Raw genomic sequence first — 21,669 nt, 5'->3', positions numbered from 1 at the left:
CAAATTGGGGGGGGGGGGAAGAGTAGTTCCTGGCATCTCCCTTGCCTGGGGCTCAAATGCCCAAAGGTGAGGGTGGGTTATCATCTCCCCACCCCATGTGTGCAGCAGGGAAGGACGGGGGGGGGGGGGGAGGATTTCCCTTTTCCAAGTGCTCCTGCTCCTTTCCCTGTGCTCTGATGCTCACAGATGGCAGCCACAGCCACACCACAGCCCCATCACTCCTTGGGAGGGGCTAGTCAACCCCTCCCAGCCCCTCTGCCTTCCCCCCGCTCCAGCTCTGGCCCCCAAGCTCCACGCAGTCATGCCAACAGCCATGCTCAGAGCCATCGTTTGTCTCCAAGACAGGAGTGAAGCAGCTCTGCTCCAGCAGCTGCTGCACAGCACATCTTCATTCTATGCAAGGCAGCTCTGTTCAGGCATCAGCGGGGTGCCATGTGGTGCTGAACTCCCCATTTCTGCTCCAAGAACAGTTGCAAGCATCTCTCATAGAGTGTGCCACCACTGTCCTGGATCTTCTGGTCTTGATGCTTGACCTTGGAGGTCACATGCAGAGGACCCCAGTGCCTCAAGGTGTTTCTGAGATGCCAAGCAGGTACTAGCACAGCCTGGGTCACTGTAATACAGCTGGCAGAGAAGCAGAGCAGTTAGCTTCAGGAGCAGCCCTGGAGACGGTAACGCTGCAGCACTGGCATCCAGAGCAAGCTCTGCCCTCTGCACGGCCACACACATCCAGCACCGCTGGCCTCAGCTCTGCCCAGGGCACAGCAAAGCGGAGGACAAAGCTCACCGAGCCAGCCCCACAACAAGCAGCCAAGCCTTCAGGATCGCACCCAGCCACCCACGGAGTCCCTTCTGCCTGCGTGGGCTGTAGAGAACCCCAGGCAGGCCAAGCTCCCTTGACCTCTTTGCACTTACTTGTCCTGTGGCTCCTTGCCCAGGCCACAGTCAGCCAGCGGCTCCAGTATGAAGCAGTCCATGGCAATGCGCTCAGCCAGTACCGCCTCCTCCACATCGTTGAGGCCCCTCACCCTGCGCAGGAACCGTGCCAGTCTGCAGGCAAGGGAAGGCAGTGGTCACTGGCTGCTGGACAGGGTGGACAGTCCTGGCAGCAAGTCCTGGATGGGCTTCTTTCCAGAAGCCAGGACTTGGCTAGCCTGTGGGCCAGGTCAGTCCCCAGGGAGTTCACACGATACATGCACGCTTGTGCAGAGGGCATGCTAAGGACACTGACCTGCGAGTGCAATTGCAGTGGAACAGGGTCCGGGTGTCTATGTTATGCAGCTCATACTTAACCTCATGGGGTGCAATCTGGTGCTCACACTTATCCAGGCGCTTGTAGCACCTGCACATCCGACCTGAGAAGAAACAGGGAGACGGTGAGGAACACCTCCAGCACACAGGCCTCAGCAAGCCCCACGTGCACCTTGCAGGCACAGGCACCACCAGGGGCGGGTGCAGCCCTGGCAATCACACCAGGGCACTCAGGTCTGGGGAAATCCCTTCTTTGCCACACACACTGTCCCTGGAACCGACTCACCCTGCTGCCTGCGCTGATCCAGGGGAGGCACAGGGGTTGCTCTGTGCAGCTCTGCAGCTGGGCTGGATCTGATGCTGTCTTCTTCATGGTGGGCCATGCAGGCAGGGTGTGCTGAACCCCCACCCCCTTGCTGTGCTGCTCCAAGTATCTGCCTTCCTCCAGCAGAGTCCTGCTCCAACATGGTCATTGCTGTTGAAGGCCCTGGCTCCAGCTGCCATGGAGCTGTCAGGTACCTGGTTGTGGGCTCAGCCTCCTCCCTAGTAGATGCAGGGGGCAAGGTACCTGGGCCCCATGGCTGCTGGACCGTCACAAGTCTCTGATTCTGCCCAGGGCTCTGTGTCTGGCGGAGCTTGGGATTTTGTCCCAGTCTCTGTCGTAGCCGCTTCCGACCAAGCCTAGAGGACTTCCGTCTTCCCTTGCGCGGGGACCGCATGGTGGGGTTGCCTGGCTCCTCCATTGGCAGGCCATAGTAGTACTGATTCTGCTGCACCATCCTGGCCAGGGGCACTACACCGTAACGCTCACACCTGGGGACACCATATTGCACGAGGTGCTGTACACTGACCTGCCCCAGCCCAGCCTTGCCCGCAGGCACAGCTGAACCCTGCCACCCGCAGCAGCAACCAGCACAGCTGGGCAGGGCACGCTCAGGGCCCCAGCAGCAAAAACACCCACCCTGGAAGCTTCGGGGCTGCAGCACAAGTCCCCGCAGCCTGCTCTCCTGGCCCACCCTGCTCTGGAGATGCAGGGGAGGAACAGCCAGCTCTGCACAGCACCGTGGGACCCCGAGGCCGGCCCTGCGCCGGGGACTCACCCTCCCCACCAGTGCCACTGCACGCACTCCTCGCTCTGCTCCAGCACAAAGCACGGCACCTCCAGCAAGTTGAAGAAAGTGATGCCGATGATGTTGGAGATGGTGTCGTTGAGGTCCAGCAGGCACCGCCGGAACCTGCAAGAGAGGCGGCGTGAGCGGCGCGGGGGCACCGCGGGCCCCACCGCTGCCGCCGGGCCGCGGGCGCACCTGCCGTCGCAGTCGCAGTGGGACACGGTGTGCAGCCGGTAGTTGCGGATGCCGTAGTTGAACTCCAGCGCCGCGATCTGCGCCTCGCACCGGTCGTGCTCGCGGCAGCACCGGTCGGGGCCGCGGAAGAGACCTGCGGGCAGCGCCGGTGAGCACGGCCGCGCGGCCCCCGCAGCCGCCCCCCCCCCGCCCCGCCGCGCCCCGGCCCGTACCCAGCTCGCCGGGGCTCCCCGCCGAGTCGCCGGCGCCGCACCACAGCGTGCCCGGCACCGTCCAGCCGCGGCGGCGGCGGCGCCGCCCGAACCCGAGCCCGAGCCCGGGTCCGCCCGGGTCGCGGCAGGCGGCGCGGCGCCGCCACAGCGCGGCCAGGTCCCGCCGCAGCGCGGCGCCGGGGGCGGCGGGCGGGCGGCGCGCGCAGGCGGCGCGGAAGGCGCGCGCCAGGCGCGGGTCGCGCCGCGCCCAGCAGGCGCGCAGGCTGCCGCGCCCGGCCCAGGTGCTCTCGACGAGCGCCGGCGGCCCGGGCCCGCGGCTGAGGAAGGCCAGGTAGCGGGTGCCGCCCGGGCCGGCCACCCGCCGGGGGCACAGCGCGCCGCCGCCGCCGCCGCCGCCGCCGGGCCAGGCGCAGGCGCCCGGCGCCGCCGCGCAGAGCAGCAGCGCCGCCGCCGCGCAGAGCAGCGCCGCGCGCGCCCACATCCCGCGGTGCCGCCGCGCCCGCGCCCGCCGCCTTTAAACCCGCGCCCGCGCCCGCGGCGCGCCGCGCGCTGATTGGGCCGCGCCTGCGCCGGCCCCGCCCCCGCCCCGGGGGCTGCCGCGCCCCCGCCGCCGCCCGCGCCCGCGCCCGCTTTGCCTGGAGCGCGGGAGGCGGCGCGTCGCTGCCGGGACGGGCAGGGCGAGCGGGCAGAGCGGGGCTGGCGGCCCCGGCACCTCTCACCCCCCGTGCGGCCGTGTGGCCTTGCCGCTGTGTAACGGCGCCGGTCCTGGTCCCCGCGCCGGCGCTGGGTGCAAGCGCTGTGCGTGCTCGCATCCCGTCCCTTCCAGGCAGCGCGATGCCCGGCTCCAGCAGCTCAGGAGATGCAGCCCACCAGGGTCCAGCTTTCACCTCTCCCAGCCGAGAGGGAGCTGGGCAAAGGGGACCTGGGCACAGCTTCAGGGAACAGAGGTCGGGAAGAGAGAGAAAAGAGCCAACGTGTTTCCCCTGGTGCAGTTCGTTGCTTTCAGAGCCAGCCTCTGAGTCGCAGGTTTATTTTCTCGCCCTGGATGATGCCCTGCTTCCGTGCTGGGGGACCGTGTGCCAACAGGGGTCCAAGTCAGTGCCGTGCGGTGCTGGGCTTTGTGCCGCTCTCAGCCTGGGTCCTCGGAGGAGGTAGTTTGCAGAGCCCTGTGTGGCCCAGGGGCTCTGCAGGGCAGCCTGGGGCTGACAGACAGAGTCTGGCGGCGATGCCTTATCTTATCATATCATATCAGGATTTCCTTAATGGCATGCGCAGAGGACAACACCACTGGCAAGTGCAGAGTCCACCTTGCAGCTGTGACATGGCTGCCATGCGCTGCCCTTGACATCGCCTGAGGTGTTGCAAAGGTCTCCCAACTGCCATGTCACTTGGCGGGGCCACTTCCAGGCTCAGAGTTGCCCCTGTCCCACAGGAGGACGCGTTCGCAAAGCAGGAGCAGGTCACACGCAGTGCGGGGGAAGCCATCGCCCTGCCCGAGCCCTTTCTCTGCTCTCCTTCCCGGGAGGGCTGCCAAGTTTTGTTAGGGAGAAATAGGCACAGACTGGGGCACTGGGAAAGGCCCCGCTGCCTCCTGCACAGGGCCGTCTGCCCCAGCTCCTTGCCGTCTGGGAGCCTGGGCAGGTCCGCCGGTGGGAGCTGGGACCTCGGCTGCAGGGTGCTGGGATCTGGCCAGAGCTGCTCCTGCCCCGAGCTGCCTGCAGCCTGCACTCTGGCTCCTGGTGAAGGGCTCTGCGGGGGGCAGCCCCGTCTCTGGAGTCCCAGCCCTCGGCCCTCCCTGCCAGCACCCTGGGGCCCTCCCGGTGTGGGCTCAGCCATGCTGCTCCGCCCTCCCGTCCCCCCAGCACCCCGCAGTGCGCCCCGGGGCTGCCCTGCCACCCGGGACTGTGCCAGCCCCATTCCTCCAGCACCCCGCAGTGCGCCCCGGGGCTGCCCTGCCACCCAGGGCTGTGCCAGCCCCATTCCTCCAGCACCCCGCAGTGTGCCCTGGGGGCTGCCCTGCCACCCGGGGCTGTGCCAGCCCCATTCCTCCAGCACCCCGCAGTGCGCCCCGGGGCTGCCCTGCCACCCGGGACTGTGCCAGCCCCATTCCTCCAGCACCCCGCAGTGCGCCCCGGGGCTGCCCTGCCACCCAGGGCTGTGCCAGCCCCATTCCTCCAGCACCCCGCAGTGTGCCCTGGGGGCTGCCCTGCCACCCGGGGCTGTGCCAGCCCCATTCCTCCAGCACCCCGCAGTGCGCCCCGGGGCTGCCCTGCCACCCGGGACTGTGCCAGCCCCATTCCTCCAGCACCCCGCAGTGCGCCCCGGGGCTGCCCTGCCACCTGGGGCTGTGCCAGCCCCATTCCTCCAGCACCCCGCAGCATGCCCTGGGGGCTGCCCCGCTGCCTGGGCTACCCCAGCCCCACGGGGAACAGGCAGGGAGATCCCATGCCTGCAGCGTGGCCCAGCCTTGGCTGCCAAGTGTGCGAGCACGTCAGGGACCCTGTGCTCAGCCAGGCTCCAGTTTGGGTTTGTCTGGAAGATAACAAGGGATAACAAGGGACGGACGACTGGTGCTCCGGCCTTCAACCCTCCCCCAGCAGCCCCGGAGCTGTGTGTGTGCACACGGCTGGCCCCATGCCGCACAACCCCCCCCCCCCCCAAATATCTAAGCACCCAGTTAACCCCCTGCTCACTGGGTTGTGGGAGCTAGGAGGTGCGGGCTGGGGTCCTGCTGCGTGGGGCTCAGGGCTGATGGCCTGGGCTGCCTGCGCACCGGCTGGCAGGGTTGCATAGCCTTGTGCCCCTGCGCAGCTGACGTGGCTCAAGGTTGCAGCCAAGGCCAGCAACACACTGCAACAGCAAGGGCTGGTTCTGCCCAGGCTGACAGCCGTGCTGGAGAGCCCTGGACGCTCACAAACTAGCGATGGAAGGAGTGCCTGGCTCTGAAGACCTGTCCTTCCCTCTGCCCAGGCTGGGGAGATGCTGGCAGCAGTCAGCAGTGGGACCTCATGGTGAAGGTGGCCAGCTGCATCCTGGGCTAGCAAGAGTGCAGGAGTGGCTCAGGGCAAGTGATTTTTTTTTTTTTTTCCTTCTATTCAGCACACCAGCTCCAGTTTGGGGCTCCCCAGCACAATAAAGACATCAACACGTTGGAGTGAGGCCCGTGGAGGACATCAAGATGGTTGGGGCTGGAGCTCAGTGCAAGGAGAGGCCGAGGGAGCTGGGCTTGTTCATCCCAAAGAAGTGGAAACAAAGAGGGATCTTATCTTTTCACTCTGTCCTGGTCTTTGGGACATGGGAGGCCTTGTTCTTCCTCCCTTTGCACACCCAGGATCAGTGTGGGCATCAGAGTGATGCACCCTGTAGGGTTGACTTGCGGGTGGGGGGATGGATGTCAGGACACTGCAGATGACAAGAGTGCCCAACTGCTGGCTGAGCCGTGGTGTTTCCGAGCTGAAAGTCATCCCCAGCTGCCCCCGCACTCAGCTTTGCCCTTTGCCCTGGTGAACAGAGCCGGGTCCCCATGGGCATGAAGGCATGCGAGCGTGTGTACACACAGGCGTGTGCGAGCAAGGACAGCACGTTCCGCAGGCTGCGTCCTGGTCATCCCTCGGCAGACACGCAGGAGCGGCACTGGTGGATGAACGGCACAGCTTCACCCCCTCTCTGAAGAAGGGGATAGGCTGTTATTTCTGCTCGGGGGAGACATCGAGGAGCCTGAGTTTCTTTTACAGCAAACAGGGAGAAAAGCTGGCTCTGCAGAGCTCTGACCAACCCCAGTTATGTCCCGGATAATACACACTGCACTCTTAGTGGTTTAATGACCAACATGGGATATTGCCCCTTGTGAGGGGGCCTCTGTAGTGGTATTTACACAAAAAATCACTGGAATATTGGATCTTGTTAAGTCTCTGCTTTCCACAGGCTGTTCTCTCTGCTTTGTGGAGATAAAAAGAAGAAAGGATGAACAAATCATTGTGGCCACGTCCTGGCCAACAGTAACAGTAAGAGACATTCTGCTGTCCAGAGCGTTCGTGGGCTCTGGTTGGCCTGGACACAAAAGACAGAGCAGAAAAACAACTTCATTATAAGAGCAAATCTCTTGCAAAGGTAAGAAGTCAAAAGAAGAGCTGGCGTGAACAAACAGATGTTTCCTGTATTTCATATCTGAGTTGAAGGTATGTATTCAACCAACTTGCAGACCTAGAGGAGATTCTTAACACCACCGGGTTGGCTGTGAATGCTGGTGTGAATTCTGCCATTCACCTACAAGTTGCTTCATCCTCTCCACCAGGGATGAGCTTTCCCCTGCACTACTAGACTTGCAGTGAGGAGGATGATGCTCCACCGCGTCTCTGCAGGACACTGGTGCCAACCCGACTGCCGAGCCAGTGGGTGGCTGCAGTGCGGAGAGAGGTCCATGTCACCCACCTCACAGCCCTTTGTGGGGAGGGAGCCCCTTCTTTCTGGACTCATGGTCTGAGGGTCTGGGGACTGTTGAGATGTTGGGACTCCTGCTGCACATAGGCCAGGTAGAGGGACTGGTTGTTAATGCAGTTAATTACACCCAGAGGTGAGGATTGATGGCTTGGATCCTGACAAATACTAGGCCCTGGGTGAAGTTTTCAGCTATCCGCTGGGCCCCTGGGACTGCACTGGGAGAAAGACCTGCAGCAAGTGCCTACAGGTGCCTACAGCACCTCCACAACAACCCGCTGGAGGATGTGGGCTCTCTGGTGGCCTCCAGGAGCATTGGCTGACTTGGAGGGAGCAGAGTTTGACCTTTCCCTAAGCCAGCAGCACTGGGATGTGGCCGGTGCCAGGTTCTTCTGCTGCTCTGTCTGGGCTCTCACGGCATCTGCCTCACCGCTCCCTGGCTGTCCCCTGGTGCAGGCTGCATCAGAGCAAGTGGGGGGTGGGCAGGGCGTCTGCCTGTCTTCTCCTCCAGGCCAGGCGCTGGGCGCCAGCCAGCCCAACTGTCCTTGTCCTGCAGCCCTGGCTGGGCTCCAAAGGCCAGTGCTGGCTGTTTCTGGCTGGGGTTGCACTGGATCTCTGTGAGGTGCCCTGGGGGAGAACAGGCAGGGCCTGCTCTGCATCCACAGCCAGGTCCACACCTCCGGCCTCCAGACCCTGCAGATACTCCGCTATGGTGTGGGGAGTTCACCTGGAGACGTGGATTGCGCTGGACTGTGGTGCCTCTCCCACCTCCTCCAGAACCAGGGCTTCTCCCCTCAGCTTTTCACTAGCACCTTCCCCATGCGAGAACCCGGGAAGAGGGACCCCCGTGGCTGCCCACCCTGGCAGGGCTGCCAGGGCTTCTGGTGGCTGCACCCCCAGGAGGAGGGAGTTCGAGGGGACCCCAGCACCTGCAACCACCTCCAGGTCCTGCTGTGTCTCCAGGCAGGGCACCAGTGGGGAGCATCCTGGCCTGGGGAGCCTGGAGGCAGCTGGTCTCCATGTCCCCCTCCCGCTCCCTCTACTCCCGTTTCTAACCCTCTGACCCTGCCCCACTCTCAGCTGACATTTGTTGTGCCCTGAGCTCCCTTGTTTTTTATTTCCCTTTATTCTGCCCACTGGGTGCCCAGACACCTCCTCTTCTCTGCCAGAACCTCCCCCATTAGCTTCTTTGGGTGCCCTTTAGCTCCTGTATGCAAAGTGACAGTGAATGTGGCTCTTCGGGCACCCTCTCCTGCCACTCTGTCATTTCTTCTGTTATGCATATTCTGTTCCTCTACCATAGCCCCTGGGTCCTCCCTTTCCCAGACTGAGAAGTCCCTGTTCCCCTAGCCTTTCTTTGCATGGAAGCTCTCCCAGACCCCTGCTCATCCTTTGTCCTTCTATGAACCTTTTTCACTCCACTTCTTCAGTCTGAAATGAGGGGCTCCGACCTGCACACAGTGTCCAGAACAAGGGGAAAGTGCAGAGTTGTACTCTGGCATAATGACTTCTCTGCTTTATTCTCTGTTCCTTGCCTAATTCCTAATGCTGATTTGCTTTCTTGCCCACTGCTGAGCACCAAGCTGATTTTCCATGGAAGTCTATCATCATGCCGAGATGTTCATGCAGGGGCACCTTTGGCAGCCCTTGGAACAGAGCATGTGAAGAGGGACCCTTTAAAGAAAGAAAGGGAAAATGTTCTTAAATATATTTTCTTCCTAATGTAGTCTCATGGGTGAAGGGATTAAAAAGGGGAAATTATTGTTTTTCTTGCAATTTCCAGACTCTTTGGACAGAAGTTTGGCTGGCTCTACCAGCTGTTTTCAGTGCAGGTCTTGGGTGCGGGGATGGTTTGGAGCTGGATTAGGCCCTGCTGTCATCTGTGGGTCTCAGCAGGTCACAGGAATTTGGAGAAAGTGGTGCCTCCTGCATCTCTCCTACTCTGGGTCTCCATCCCGGTGATACCTCACTGTTATACTGTGAGTTGAGACCTCCTCAAGGCCTTTTTTGAGGATCTTTGTGCTGCCCTGTAAATACTCTTATCTAAGACAGCACAGACTGTGGGTGCCAGCATTGCACCCTTCCTAGGTCCAATGAGTCAATGACCATGTGGAGCCAGCAACACCAATCAGGATCCCTGCACGAGGGAACTTACCTAAGCTTCTGCCTTTGCTAATTCAGAAAATGGACTAGAAACCTCCCAAAGAACAGTCAGCAGAAGTGGGGTGTGCTGTAGGTGAGTACAAAGCACTACACCTACTCATAGGCAGTAGAGCTCAGTGGGCAAGTCCCAACCATTGGACAGGACTGTGTCCTTTCTTCCCTTCATCCCATGACACTTGCACAGCACTTCTCTTCCATGCTGCAGCAGCACAGGACAGTGTCCCAAACCTACAGGCAGGCCTGGACCAGAAGAGGTGTGGACACATGGACACATGGAGCACTCTGCCAGGTATTTGTCCCTGCCATAAGGCAGTGATACAACCAAACCTCTAGGATGTTCATGGGCAGGATTGCATGGGATTATTTGGCCCTCTGCACTGTCTTGAAATCATAACAAATGTTAAATGAGACAACACAATAGCTCAACCACTGTGGGCCTATACCTACATATTTGAACCAAGAACAACTACTATGGAGCCATATAAGAAACTTCAGACTCCTAATATGCCCAAGAGTTGGCTACAAAGCCATAGTCTTGGACATTGCCAGTATCTGAGAGGCCTCTAATCAGAAGGAATTTGTTAGGTGAAAGGGCTCAGAGCATCCTAAGGTACCTAGGATATAATAAATGTGCCCATCATGTACACAGAAATCTGAGCCCCAAGGATCCTTCCTGGTATGACTTACGGTGAAGATTTCCTCCCAGCCCCACTGTGAGTGAGCAGGAGCTCTCAGTCAATCAGGCAACTGCAGGCTTTCTCAGCCCCACTGGAAGCACCAATGCCTGCCCACACTCCCCTTGCTTCTGCACGGGTAAAGAGCATTCAGGCCCATGAGAGAAGTGTGCGGAGGGACCAAGCCATGCTAACCAGCATGTGTCACAAAATCCTGTTCCTGTTGCTGGAAGGAGGAGGGAGGGTGAGAAACAACAGGAATTGTGTGCTGCAGTTCTGACAGGGCTTCCAGCAATAATTGACTATGGCTCCTGTTAAACAGCAATGCCTAAATGGAAATACAGAAAGCCTCAAATAAGATATGAGAAAAACAAAAACAAAAAATATCCTAAAACCTACCCGGGACTCTCAGGTTCCTTATAACAGGTCAGACACTGGTGCTAGGAGGAAATTCCCATCATTTTCTGCTTTTCCTTAACCCCTAGGCAAATCTCAGTGACATTATGCAGTTAGGAGAGGTGTGGTTTTACTACCCTGGTGGACGACTTCCTTTAAATTATGGGAACTGCCAAGACAGAAGCAGATCCGCAAGCAGGAGCTGGTACCTGACTGACGCATATCACGCCACTTCCAGATGAAGGTTGGGTAAGTGATGAGTCAACATGACTGGGGTTGACTGACAGCATGAGAGGTTGCAGCTCAAAAAGGGGGACTCCCTTTTCAGTGTGGATCCAGACTTGGCAGAAATCATGTGGACTGGCAAACCAGAGAGCAGAAAAGGTCACAATGCTGGAGCATTTCTGGTTTCTGGAAAACACATTCTCCTTCCTTTCAGTGTCAAAGATAAATTTCATGCTGGCATTTTCATCTTTCTGTAAGGGGCCAAAACAGCTTAGCAGAGAAAAATTACTGCATGCTTAACAATTGGTTAACATTATGTATGTTCTATCTAACTGTGAGTTTATACAACTATCCCTGATGTGGATTTTTGGGTGCCTGCAGCAGGAAGTGTTATACTGTGCTAGGTGAATGATTAATCTGCAAGATAAGGCTAACAGGTCATAGCATGCATGTCTGCATTGCTCCTAGCTTGGGCAGAGTCCATGCCAATCATGCAGCTGACTCCATTCAGAATACAACAGCCCTTTGGGGCCCTCCTGGTGACAGGGCTGTAGTGTGTCTGTCCTGTACCACAAACATTCATGTCATGTCTACATCATCGAACAGCTCAGCAAAGGGGCAGCAAGTTCAGAACAAACTTGAAAGCTTGAAGTTTCCTCCTTGAACCCTGTGTATATCCCAATAAAGCCAGTTCTCCTGGTTTTGGTTAAGGACGTAGCCAAATCCAGTAGGCCTTGGGCCCCAGGGGATTCTCCTTCCAATCTGCTAGTGCTGAATCTGGTGCATTCAAACACAGGAGGTTTCCCTCATTTCAGTCTGATGGACGGGATTGTTGCTGTTCCCATTTGTAGGTCCAGCGAGAAGCGAGGTTGTATACTTCAAAGAGGCAGATACACCCATGTACACAGGTGCACACATGCACACACACACACACACACACACCTGGCTGCACAGGCTAAGCAATACAGAGCAGTGCCTTTACCAGCACCCAAGCAAACACACACAGTGTTCACACAGACATGAACACAGATGTCCTCTCCTGTTCCACCTCTAACACTGCTCAGGATTGAAGTTCACTAGTAAAAGACATCCCTGACCTGGGCTCTGCAGTCACTGGCACCACAGACACACAGACCCTGTGACCTGTGTCCCCATCAGAACTCTCCTCACACATAGACAGAACAGGGTCACAGAGAAAATAGTTAAGAACAGTATTTAATAAGAAAACAGGGCAGACTCTGGTGATCAGGCACAGGGCTGTCAGACCAATGCCTGCTTACATATCACCAGCACTTTTTAATCTCCCCTTCTCTCCATTTTCCCATGCTCCTTCCTTCACTGTTCACCTTGACCCCTCCATTTCTTCACCTTTGACCTTTCCCCTAAGCATTTCATAATAAGTTTCACACAGTCCCACAGACACCCTCAAATATTCTGTAAAATGCCTCTAATAATCTTCCCCCCCACACTTTTCCCCTTCTCTTCTCCCTCTCAGTTGCAAAGTTCAGGTTGACCCTCAAAGCTATGAAGTGGTTCTTTTAATGGCCCACCAATGGAGGACAGAAGAGTTCTGGTCTTTGTCACTGCCTCCCTTAGTGCCTGCTCATTTTGTGTATCTGTGGGTTTAATTTAGGACTTTCCTTGTTGCTTCTTGTTTCTAACCAACAAGCATCTTAAACAGATACCTTCATGACCCCAAAGTCTTATGTTTCAAATACCCTTGGAGCTCCTACTGCCCCAGCCCACCCCCTGCTTGCAGTTTGCCACCTGGGATGGAGAACTGCGTCCAGCAGCCCTGAAAGGTCTCCATCACAGCTGTGCGAGGCTTGAGAGCCAGCGATGGCACAACATGTTGGCAAACCTTAGGTTTCCTGGTTTCTTCCAAACGCCATCATCACAAGCCACAAAGTGCCCAAGTGCCCGTGGTGCATGTCCCTCACGGTCCCCACTGCCAGCGCAGTGCTGGCTGTCCCCTTCCTGCTACTGACAAGCATCAAACTGGCCTCCTTGGGAGTGATTTCAAAACAGGATGAACCTGAGGAACAGTCACACTGTGGAGTCTCAAGAGAAGAGGCTATAGATATTTACCAGTGGCAGGATCAGGCAAACTGTCTCCAGGGGTGAAAAGTGACATAATGTGGCAGTAACACAGAACAGCAGTTGATGGAGTGAGCCACAGGGCCCAGGGACAAGGAGACACTGCTGATACATGAGACTCTATGAAGGGAATTAGGACTTGTCTGGACCTTCCTTGTCCCCAACCAAAGATGGTTTCTGTGGGCTGTGTTTTCATCAGGTTGGTGACTCTGCAGCAGGACCAAGGTTTGTAAGCAACAGAGGGAATCTGTCGATGGGGAGTGAATCCAGCCGAGAAAAGCATTGAGTTAATTAGCAAATCCAGCCGTTCTTTCAGAGATCTTTTATTAGAGTATACCTGAAGAAAGGATCAGTGCTGTTCAGCTGGTGACCTGTTTTTATTTTGGATATTCACAGCACCCCCAATGCTGCTTTCATTAATTTTATGCCAACGAAGTCAGAGTGCCAGCGCGACTTCACCAGCTCTCCGCCCTTGTGACAGCCTTTACCACAGTGGACACATATGCACACAATTACGCTGTAACCTCTCTCTTTTTGGGTCCATTCACTTCTTTTATGCTCTGTGTCACAGGTTCTCTGGGCAGTCAAGGGACAATGTCTGATGATCATCTGCCTCTTTTGCATTCATAATAAGGCCATAGCTGGGGTATTTGTTTTTAGGAAGCACTAATAAAAATACAGAAAAAGGACCCAGATGGGATTCCTAGGTCAACTCCACCCTGCAAAAATGTAGTCAGGCTAATGTTATTGTGGGGTCCTCATAATTCCCATTGTGTTAAACCATCATGGCTGCTCAGAGACAGAGAAGTTGTGAGAATACATAGTTTCTATAGCTCTAGATACTCACTCTACAATCCACAGTGATGCACTGCATGCTTAAGGACAGGTCCTGAGCTGAGGTCGGTGACTGAGGAGCAGTAATGAGGGCTTCCATGCAGCATGCAGCAGGGACGTGCCCAAACCTGTGCTGCCACATAACAGTGTCTGAGAAGGCCTGGATCAGCAGACGTGTGGAGCACCAAGTACCCAAGGGACCCATTTGCTGGCATTTTTCTAGGGCTCAGTGGCCGGTAGATGAAGAGCAAACAGGTCTTGGACTTAGGCTACTCAGGGTCACCCCTCTGGGGTAGGACTGGGGAACAGACCAACCCTCCAGGCCCTCCAAGGGGAAAAACAGGCCCTGTAGGCAGGAGGGTACCTGCCTTTCCTGACAGGGCAGCAGCGAGGGACGGTAGTGAGGGATGGGGAATGGGGTCAGCATGGACGCAAGTGGAGAAGCCTGGACCAGGTACCTGTGGCACACCTCTCCAGGTGGGGCAGCCGGCAGGGGACAGGGGCTGCAGGCGAGGGATGGGAGCTGCAGGCAGGGGATGGGACTTGCATACTTGCCATGGGTCCCTGCCCAGTGCTGAACAGGACGTGCACCTGGTAGTCACACATTGTGCCTACAGAGGGGACGGGGCACCCCATGTGCATAGGTCCCAGCCTTTGCAAGCTGGCTGGGGTAACCAGCTGTTAACCCTGCCTGCGGTGGCCTGGTCAGTCTCCACACACCTCCCCTCCTGCAATCCCTGACTCAGCAGCCCCCAAGCAGTGCCCAGGCCAGGGGAGGCAGGGAGATCCCTGCCGTGAAGGGGTACAGGCAGAGGAGAGCTACAGGGAACAACAGCATGTCCATGTGCAGGACTCTGTCCTGGGGTCCCCACTGGCAGCTCCGGTATCCCCACACGTCCCTGTAACCCACCATCCTCTCCATCCCTCTGCCCGGGTCCACCTCACCTCAGGGCAGGTCTCTATTGTCTGGACAGGGCTGACCTCCACCCGTGTGAGGATGCTGAAGGTGCTCCCACCCTAGGAAGCAACCAGGAGAGATGATGTTGTTTGTAGGAAGGCACAGCTGTGCTTTCACACAGGGACACACAAGTGTATTCACACGGAGATGAGAACACACGCATTCTCGTGTACACTCACACGGGGGTGTGCACACATGCATTCGCACATGCAGGCACACAGGGGGCACACACACTGGGACAGTGCGCACAGATTCACACCTACGCTCGTAGCACGACACATGCATGCCTATTCACACAGGGACATGCAAGTTGTGACCTTGCGCTGATGTGGAAATCACCCACCGGCAACACTTTGCTGAACCTGGAGCTGATACTGCAGGCAACACACTGGGGAGACCTGCTGTACCATGTACCCAACAGGCTCGAGCCAACCTTAGCCCTTTGGAAACAGCAAAATACTGACAAGAATGTCAGTGACAGGAAAAAACTACAGCATTGTGCCCTCATACCAGTGTCACCACTGTGCCCAAATCATCTGCCTCCTGAAAGCTCCGATCTGCTTCAGTGCAAGAGCAAGAAGCATTTTGCCTTCAAAGTCAGTTTTCCACAGATTCTCGCTGCTTTTAATCACAGACTTGCTGAAAGCCTGAGGTGGGCAGGACGTCTGCAGGGCTCTAGTCCACCCCTCTGCTCTAAGCAGGGCTAACTCCACATAAAGCAGGCTGCTCAGGACCTTGTCCAGCTATGTTTTGAAACTCTCCAAGGACAGAGATTCCCCACCTCTCTGCTCCCTGTCCCAGGCTGCACCACTCAAGGAGAAGAATTTTTTCCTTTTTACCAGTCATGATTCCCCCAGTTGCAGCTCATGCCAGCTGCCTCTCATTCCTTCACCGAGCACCTCTAAGAAGAGTCTGGCTCCATTTCCTCTATATCCTCCTCTAGGTGCTCGATGACTGCATTAGATCCCCCTTCATCATCCTTTCCCGAGGCAGAACAAAACCAGCTCCCTCAGTCTTTCCTCCTAGGTTGCGTTCTCCCACCCTGACCATCTTCATGGTCTCTGCTGGACTTGCTCCAGCTTACTGATAGCTCTCGTGGTCCCTGCACTGGACACTATATTCCAGATGTGGCCTCACTATTGCCACCCAGAGGGGATTCATCTGGCTCAGCATCTCTGTGACAGACTTTGGGACAGTGGAAGGTTCCCAGACTCTCTGTCAGAGAGAGGCCATCGACCAGGTCTCACATCCTGGCCAGGTGATGCCAGATGGCAGGTGCAAGCCTTGTCCGGACTAGCAGTGTCCGAGGCCAACACAAGCTCTTCCGCAAACCAACCCGGTAATTTCAAAACCACCTTGCCAAGACCAGTGAAAACCCATCCTCTGTCTCATGGCATCCATTGAAAAAACTAAGAGCCTTCTCAGCGCACCAGGCCATCTCCACCCTGGCCAGGCAACAGGCATGGGGCAGCTGCCAGATATGCAACTGCCCCAAGGATATCATGTGGTTGCTTGGAAAGAGGAGGAAAAGCTGAGAGAGTCTCTCTCCTCTGTGACTGAGCCCAGCATCAAAGACCGGTTATTCTTCCCAGTTCTCAATTCCAGAGTCTGGCAAGGTTCAATCTTTTTCCCCCAGGCTTTTGGGGAGATACAATACAAAGGTGATCTGCCCTCTACTACAAATAGCTGCGGCTGGTAGTAATAGCACTGGCAAGCAATGAGGTGAATGTCAGACCTTCCCTTGACCTGATATGAGAGTCCCCTCTTCTGCCCTGAAGGTCCTAAACCACAGAGGCCCCAGGCTGCCTGTGAAGGGAGACAGACAACGGAGGCGCTGGCTGGGTAAGGCCACAGGTGCCTGCCCAGTGCTGTGTGCCAAGCCCCCAAAGCTCCCCTGGGCCTGCCCCACAGCACCGGAAACGTGGCCTAACATGCAGTCCCAACCTGGCTGGGACACAGCTATGGTTGCCTCACCGGGAGCCAAGGACAGTGGTGGGACTGGAGGAGGGGATGCAGGAGTCCCCATGCAGGCAGCATTCACCCCACAGCGGGGAGCACCGTATAGGACAACTTCCTTCACTGGGAACATCTGGGTGAAGGGGCAGTTTGCAAGCCCTTGGAGAAAGACTGCTGCCCATATACTGCTCCATCAGGCCACCCAAGGCAAGCGAGACAAGAGAAGACGAGGGGGAAAGGAGAGTCAGAGCCTCACCTCAGGGGGGGCCACATACTCCCCAACATCCCACACCTTGCTTGGTGACTGTGTCACGCCCTTGACTTTGGTGATGACAGAGCTCTCTGGGCTTGTCTCACACTCCTGGTAGCCCTTCTGAATGATGAACACATACCTGTGGGGGAAGGACAGGAAAAGGAGCTATTAGTGATCTCCTCCTCCCCTCTAGGACCCGGAGTGCTCCCTAGCACCAGCTGTGGGCACCAGCACATGGGGTTGGGAGACACAGGGGTCTGCTGACACTTGAGGCTATTTGAGACCAGCGGGCAGTATGGGCAGGGCTCTGCTGGGGTAGTTGTTCACCGGCCACATGTCATCCATCTCAGGCAGACGTGGAAGTCCCTGGGATCTGGCACTGCCATGCTCCAGCTGGGCCTGATCTTTGATATCCCTCTGCCTCACTTCCAACCGTGCTTCCAGGAGGTCAAGGTATGGGGAGGTGTGTGGGCAAGGAGACAGTCTCAGAGCCACCGAAGGGAGGCAGGGCAGACAGACAGTCAAGAGGCAGCTGTCGCACTCACCTTGCCCTGTACAGCAACACGTGCCCACTGGCTCTCCTATATCTCCCCTGGCCTGCGCGCATGACCCCTCCATTACCTGGCCCTGAGCAGCTTCTGGAGAGCGCAGGCTCCACTGCAGCTGGTTTGTGGCCCGGGAAAGGCTGGAGGTGGTGGACAGGCAGTCATGCCAGGGCATGGGACCAGCACACTGCTCTCTCTGTCTGCCCGCAGCACCTGTTAACCTGGGCCTTGCACAGCACAGGAAAGGCGACAACTTCACAAAGGCGGGGCTGGGATGAGGACGGTGTCAGGTCCTCACTGCCACAGCGGAACCAGGGCAGTCATCTGCAAACAGCCCCTCCCAAGCTGCTCTGCACAGCCAAGCAGAAAGCCCCGGGATGGCAGTCCCAGGACAGCTAGCCTTGCTGGCCTGGGGCTCTCACCTCGCGGCCACCCTGCCAAGGCAGGGCAGGCCTTCGGGCCGGCAGAAAGCACAGGCAGGGCTCTGCAACACAGTTCATTCGCCAGCCAAGCATTGCTCATCTCACACAGACGTAGAAATCCCTGGGATCCGGCGTTGTCACACTGCAGTCGTGCTGCCCACAGGTGTCCAGGCCACCCGGGAAAGACGGGACAAGCCTCAGGGGCAAGACCCCTCAAGGGGTCCCAGCCAGGGGCATACAAGAAGCGTGGCCCCGAGAGCAGGGTACGAAGGGACTGGAGCAATGGCACAGGGGATGGGGAGAGCACCAGCAGGGCAGGGCAGAGACACTCCGCCCCCCTCTTCGAGCACTGTCGCTTCATCTGAAATCCCCTTCCCCCCACCCAGGACAGGCAGGAGAAGCCGCCCTGGCGGGGGGGCTGCGGGGGGCTGCGGGGGGGAGCCGGGAGCGGCGGTGCCCGCACCGGGAGGCGGCAGGTCCCGACCCCAGCCCCGGCCCCGGCCCCGGCCCCGGCCCCGCACTCACCCGACGAAGTAAAGCAGGACGAGGAGCTGCAGCGCACGGTACGCGGTGCCGAGGCGCCGGTTCCTCACCACCACCACCTGCGGCGTGGAGTAGCTGCACAGCGCCCACAGGCAGTCGCGGCCGCCCATGGCCGCCGGGCTCGGCTCGGCTCGGCTCGGCTCGGCTCGGCTCGGCACGGCTCGGCTCGGCTCGGCACGGCTCGGGGACCCCCCGGAGCAGGAGGGGCCGCCCGCCCCTCCGACGACGCTCTGGAGCCGCCCCGCAGCCCGGCCCGGCCTGCAGAGCTGCCCGCCCCCCCGAGGCACCGGAGCCGCCCCGCAGCCCTGGCCCGGCCCGGCCGCGACCCCTGCTGTGCCGCGGGGGGCCGCGGCGAGGGACGGGGACGGGGTCAGCACGGGCGCGAGTGGAGAAGCCTGGACCGGGGGCCCGCGGCACAGCTCCCCGGGTGAGGGGAGGCAGGGGACAGGGGCTGCAGGCGAGGGACGGGGGCTGCAGGCAGGGGACGGGACTTGCAGGCAGGAGACGGGGCTGCCGGCAGGGGACAGGGGCTGCAGACAGGGGACGAGGGCTGCAGAAAGGGGACGGGGGCTGCAGGTGAGGGACGGGGGCTGCAGGAAGGGGGTGGGGAGCAGATGTAGGATGACTGGTTCCCAGGTTAGAGGGGAGGAGAAAGGGGCGATCCACGGTAGAGGACCAAGAAAGCAGTGGGTGAGCTGTGTGCAGAGCTCATGTTCACCAAATCCTGCAGTGGAACTGGGGTGACACAGTGAAATTGGCAGGAGAGTGGGTTAAAGCAGATAAAAGACAGTTCTCCCGTGTCTGGTGGCCCTGAACTTGTGAGAGTTGCTCCATAGGAGGTGGTAGAGGCACCGGCAGGGTCCAGACAGGAGTAGAGAAATGCATGGCCAACAGGTTCATGAGCAGATACCAGAGGGAAGTAGGCAGAGCCATGCGCTAGCACCCCTAATCCAAGATGGGGGGTGCCAGCCTGGGACTGGGTGCAGGTGTCCAGGCTTGAGGGCTCTCCCTAGATGGCAGCTTCCCCTGCTGCCATTGGCACTTTGGGCTGGGCAAGAGTATGACCATAGCAAACCCTGATGTTCCTGGAGGGTGGATAGTGGGGAAGGTGGTGGTGACAGAGGTGTTGTTCTCCCTACAGCCTCTCCTTAACCCATGGTCACCTCATGTGGCTGGGCTTGGCTTGGCTTCCAGTACTGGGACAGACAGTGCTGCTGGAGACAGTGGGTGTCTGGCAGCATGGCAGGCACTGGGGCTGCAAGTGGGGAAACCCTCTGCAGAGGGGTTGGGGCCTGGGAACAGCCTCCTGTCCCATCGCTGCCTGTTGGGAAAGGCCCTTGGGAACACACTCTCCCAGGCATGGTAGGGGCTCCTGGACTTGCCTGGAGGGATCTGGGTAGGCTGTGTTGCTCCTAGTCATTGCAGGCACCTGTGCGCCTCAACCTGCTGTGGGGCCAGCCCTGGCCCTGCTGTGCTGGGGAGGAGTGGGAGGGATGGGGACACACAGCTCTGGGCCACAGGAAAAGGAACAGACCTGGTCTACTGGAGATAAACACACGTGGACCACAAGGCACCCAAGGGCTACATCTCTCTAGTTCAATGGCTTGACTCAATGCCCAGGAGACAGCAACTGAACACGCTTTGGACTTATGCTGCTCAGGGGCACCCATCCGGGGTAGGATTGGGAAACAGAACCACCCTCCAGGCCCTCCAAGGGGGACGACAGGCCCTGTAGATAGGAGGGTACCTGCCTTTCCTGACAGTGCAGCTGCAGGACAGAACTCTCAGGCTGCAGCCAGGACACACATGACACAAACAGCAGATCCAGGAGAGGTTACAAGCACTGCACTTTTATTGCATGCAGAGACAGCTGACAAGTGGCAGCTCCTTCCTGATGGAGCATCAAGCCTGGAGCCTTTCCAAACGCACATTGTTTTGCACAAGCCAGAACACCTCAAGGATATGTAATACATGGAAGTCCCTGAGCTCCTGCTACGAACTTGCCCGAGGGCAGAGAGACAGAGAGCCGCAGGGCACAGCTGGTGTCTTGGTCCTGCAAGAGCAGGCAATCTCTGACCTGAAATGTCCCACAGGAGCTTGGGAACGGGCCATGCTCAATGCTACAGAGGAAGGCGAAAAACCCCCGGGGACCAGTGCCAATCTGTCCCGGGGGAAAATTCCTTCCTGACCCCAAAGCTGGCGATCGGCTGTTCCCTGCGCATGCGAGCAAGGCCTGCCTCCCGGCCAGCCCTGTGGGGGTTCTCACACCCACCAGGGGACACCAGCGCTGCCCGATGCCTTTCTTCTCTCAACTTGCCTCCTGAATGGATCGCAGATGTATGTTTTAGGTAGTCTCCGGTCCAGTCTCTGGCCCCAGCTCCTTTTGCTCCTGATGGGTCTTTCGGAATGCACCCTGGACATGGTTCATTGCTTCCCCTTGTCCAGGAGTGCTCATGGACCCTGTTCCCAGCTCCCAGCTCTGCCTGCCACGTTCATTCCCTGAGGGACTGCACGCTGTCAGTGAGGGATAGCCTGCCCTGGGGCCACCCACAGCTCCCAGCTCACCTGCCCTGAGGGAGTTGCTGGCCCTTGCTGCTCTCTGGTACGGCTGACACCGGGGTGGTCAGTGCCCTGCAGTGCCGTCCCAATGGGAGATGAAGGCCAGGCTGGTCAGGGCCACACCTGCATTTGGGCTGCCAGTCTTTCTCCTGGCTCGAGGAGGCTGTAGAGTGGTATCGCCTCTCTTTGCTAGGCCCTGTATTCCAGTCTCCTTGACAAAGAGGCCCTCCGAGGTCCCACCAGGCCTATCTTCTCTGGCATGGCTCTCCTCTGCCCTCCAGGCTGCAGGGTTCTTCCTCCATCGTGGCAAAGCTCTCCACCTCTTGAAGAAAGGGCTTCAAAAGGAGGTGTCACACACCGGTGTGCTCCGGTGTCCAGGAGCACATCCCCAAGGAGATTTCCCTCGTCTTTGCTCTGGTGGACCATGGCCTTCCATGAGCATATAGCCCTCATCCAGGCTGGTGGTTTCCACAAAGAGGCAGAAGTCATGCACTCAGGAGCAGTGCAGCTGCCAGACGTCGTACGTGGCCACCTCAAATTCCATGGATTCCTCAAAGATCTCCTACAGATCCTCCCAGGTAGCCGCCCAAGTTGGTTTGCCTCCACTGGGTGGTAGCGCCGATCCCAAGTAGCCGCCCAGGATTGGCACCCACATTTGTTTTTCTGTGGTGGGAGGTAGCTCCAGTCCCAGGTATCCTCCAGGAACTTATCCCAGGAAGTCGCCTCAGCTTTTTTACCCCTGCATGGAGTTAGCGCCCTTCCCAGGGAGCCACATGGGACTCCTGCCAGATACCTACCCATTGCTTGTTTCTGCTAGGAGGTAGATCGCATACTAGG

At 58.4% G+C, this 21,669-nt stretch overlaps 2 protein-coding genes across 4 annotated transcripts; both read right to left on the bottom strand.

The window, feature by feature from the left end:
• Positions 1-290: 290 nt before the first annotated feature.
• Positions 291-3,251, bottom strand: PLA2G3 (phospholipase A2 group III). The gene is made up of 7 exons (XM_067307323.1): positions 2,771-3,251; positions 2,559-2,691; positions 2,352-2,486; positions 1,538-2,064; positions 1,232-1,355; positions 916-1,050; positions 291-624 (listed from the first exon to the last, which is right to left on the bottom strand). The coding sequence occupies exons 1-7, from the start codon at positions 3,249-3,251 to the stop codon at positions 420-422; spliced, it is 1,740 nt and encodes a 579-aa protein (XP_067163424.1). The 3' UTR covers positions 291-419.
• Positions 3,252-6,572: 3,321 nt separating this feature from the next.
• LOC106487419 (P2X purinoceptor 2-like) lies at positions 6,573-18,420 on the bottom strand. 3 transcript variants are annotated; one of them, XM_067307092.1, is made up of 5 exons: positions 18,256-18,420; positions 16,767-16,902; positions 14,542-14,613; positions 13,610-13,724; positions 6,573-6,707 (listed from the first exon to the last, which is right to left on the bottom strand). In XM_067307092.1, exons 1-4 carry the CDS (start codon positions 18,381-18,383, stop codon positions 13,611-13,613), a joined length of 450 nt encoding a protein of 149 aa, XP_067163193.1. In that variant the 5' UTR covers positions 18,384-18,420; the 3' UTR covers positions 6,573-6,707; position 13,610. The 3 variants fall into 3 exon arrangements, with proteins under 3 accessions (XP_067163193.1, XP_067163192.1, XP_067163194.1); XM_067307091.1 differs by having other exon boundaries at positions 6,573-6,704; XM_067307093.1 differs by lacking the exon at positions 6,573-6,707 and adding an exon at positions 8,787-8,881.
• Between the last annotated feature and the right edge of the window lie 3,249 nt (positions 18,421-21,669).

The sequence above is a fragment of the Apteryx mantelli genome, chromosome 17 (assembly GCF_036417845.1).
Source record: "Apteryx mantelli isolate bAptMan1 chromosome 17, bAptMan1.hap1, whole genome shotgun sequence".
Lineage (NCBI taxonomy): Eukaryota > Metazoa > Chordata > Aves > Apterygiformes > Apterygidae > Apteryx > Apteryx mantelli.
Note: the sequence above shows the minus strand (reverse complement) of the source record. Positions and strands in the feature narration are given on the sequence as shown.

Excerpts from the sequence above, each read along its gene's own strand:
- LOC106487419 (XM_067307092.1), bottom strand. The coding sequence starts at position 18,383 with ATGGGCGGCCGCGACTGCCTGTGGGCGCTGTGCAGCTACTCCACGCCG. Across the intron at positions 16,903-18,255 it reads GTCCTGCTTTACTTCGTCGG|GTATGTGTTCATCATTCAGA; the intron begins GTGAGTGCGGGG and ends CTTCCCCCACAG. Across the intron at positions 13,725-14,541 it reads CAATAGAGACCTGCCCTGAG|GTTTGGGCACGTCCCTGCTG; the intron begins GTGAGGTGGACC and ends GTGGCAGCACAG.
- PLA2G3 (XM_067307323.1), bottom strand. The coding sequence starts at position 3,251 with ATGTGGGCGCGCGCGGCGCTGCTCTGCGCGGCGGCGGCGCTGCTGCTC. Across the intron at positions 1,356-1,537 it reads GGATCAGCGCAGGCAGCAGG|GTCGGATGTGCAGGTGCTAC; the intron begins GTGAGTCGGTTC and ends GTTTCTTCTCAG. Across the intron at positions 625-915 it reads GGCAAGGAGCCACAGGACAA|CTGTATTACAGTGACCCAGG; the intron begins GTAAGTGCAAAG and ends CTTCTCTGCCAG.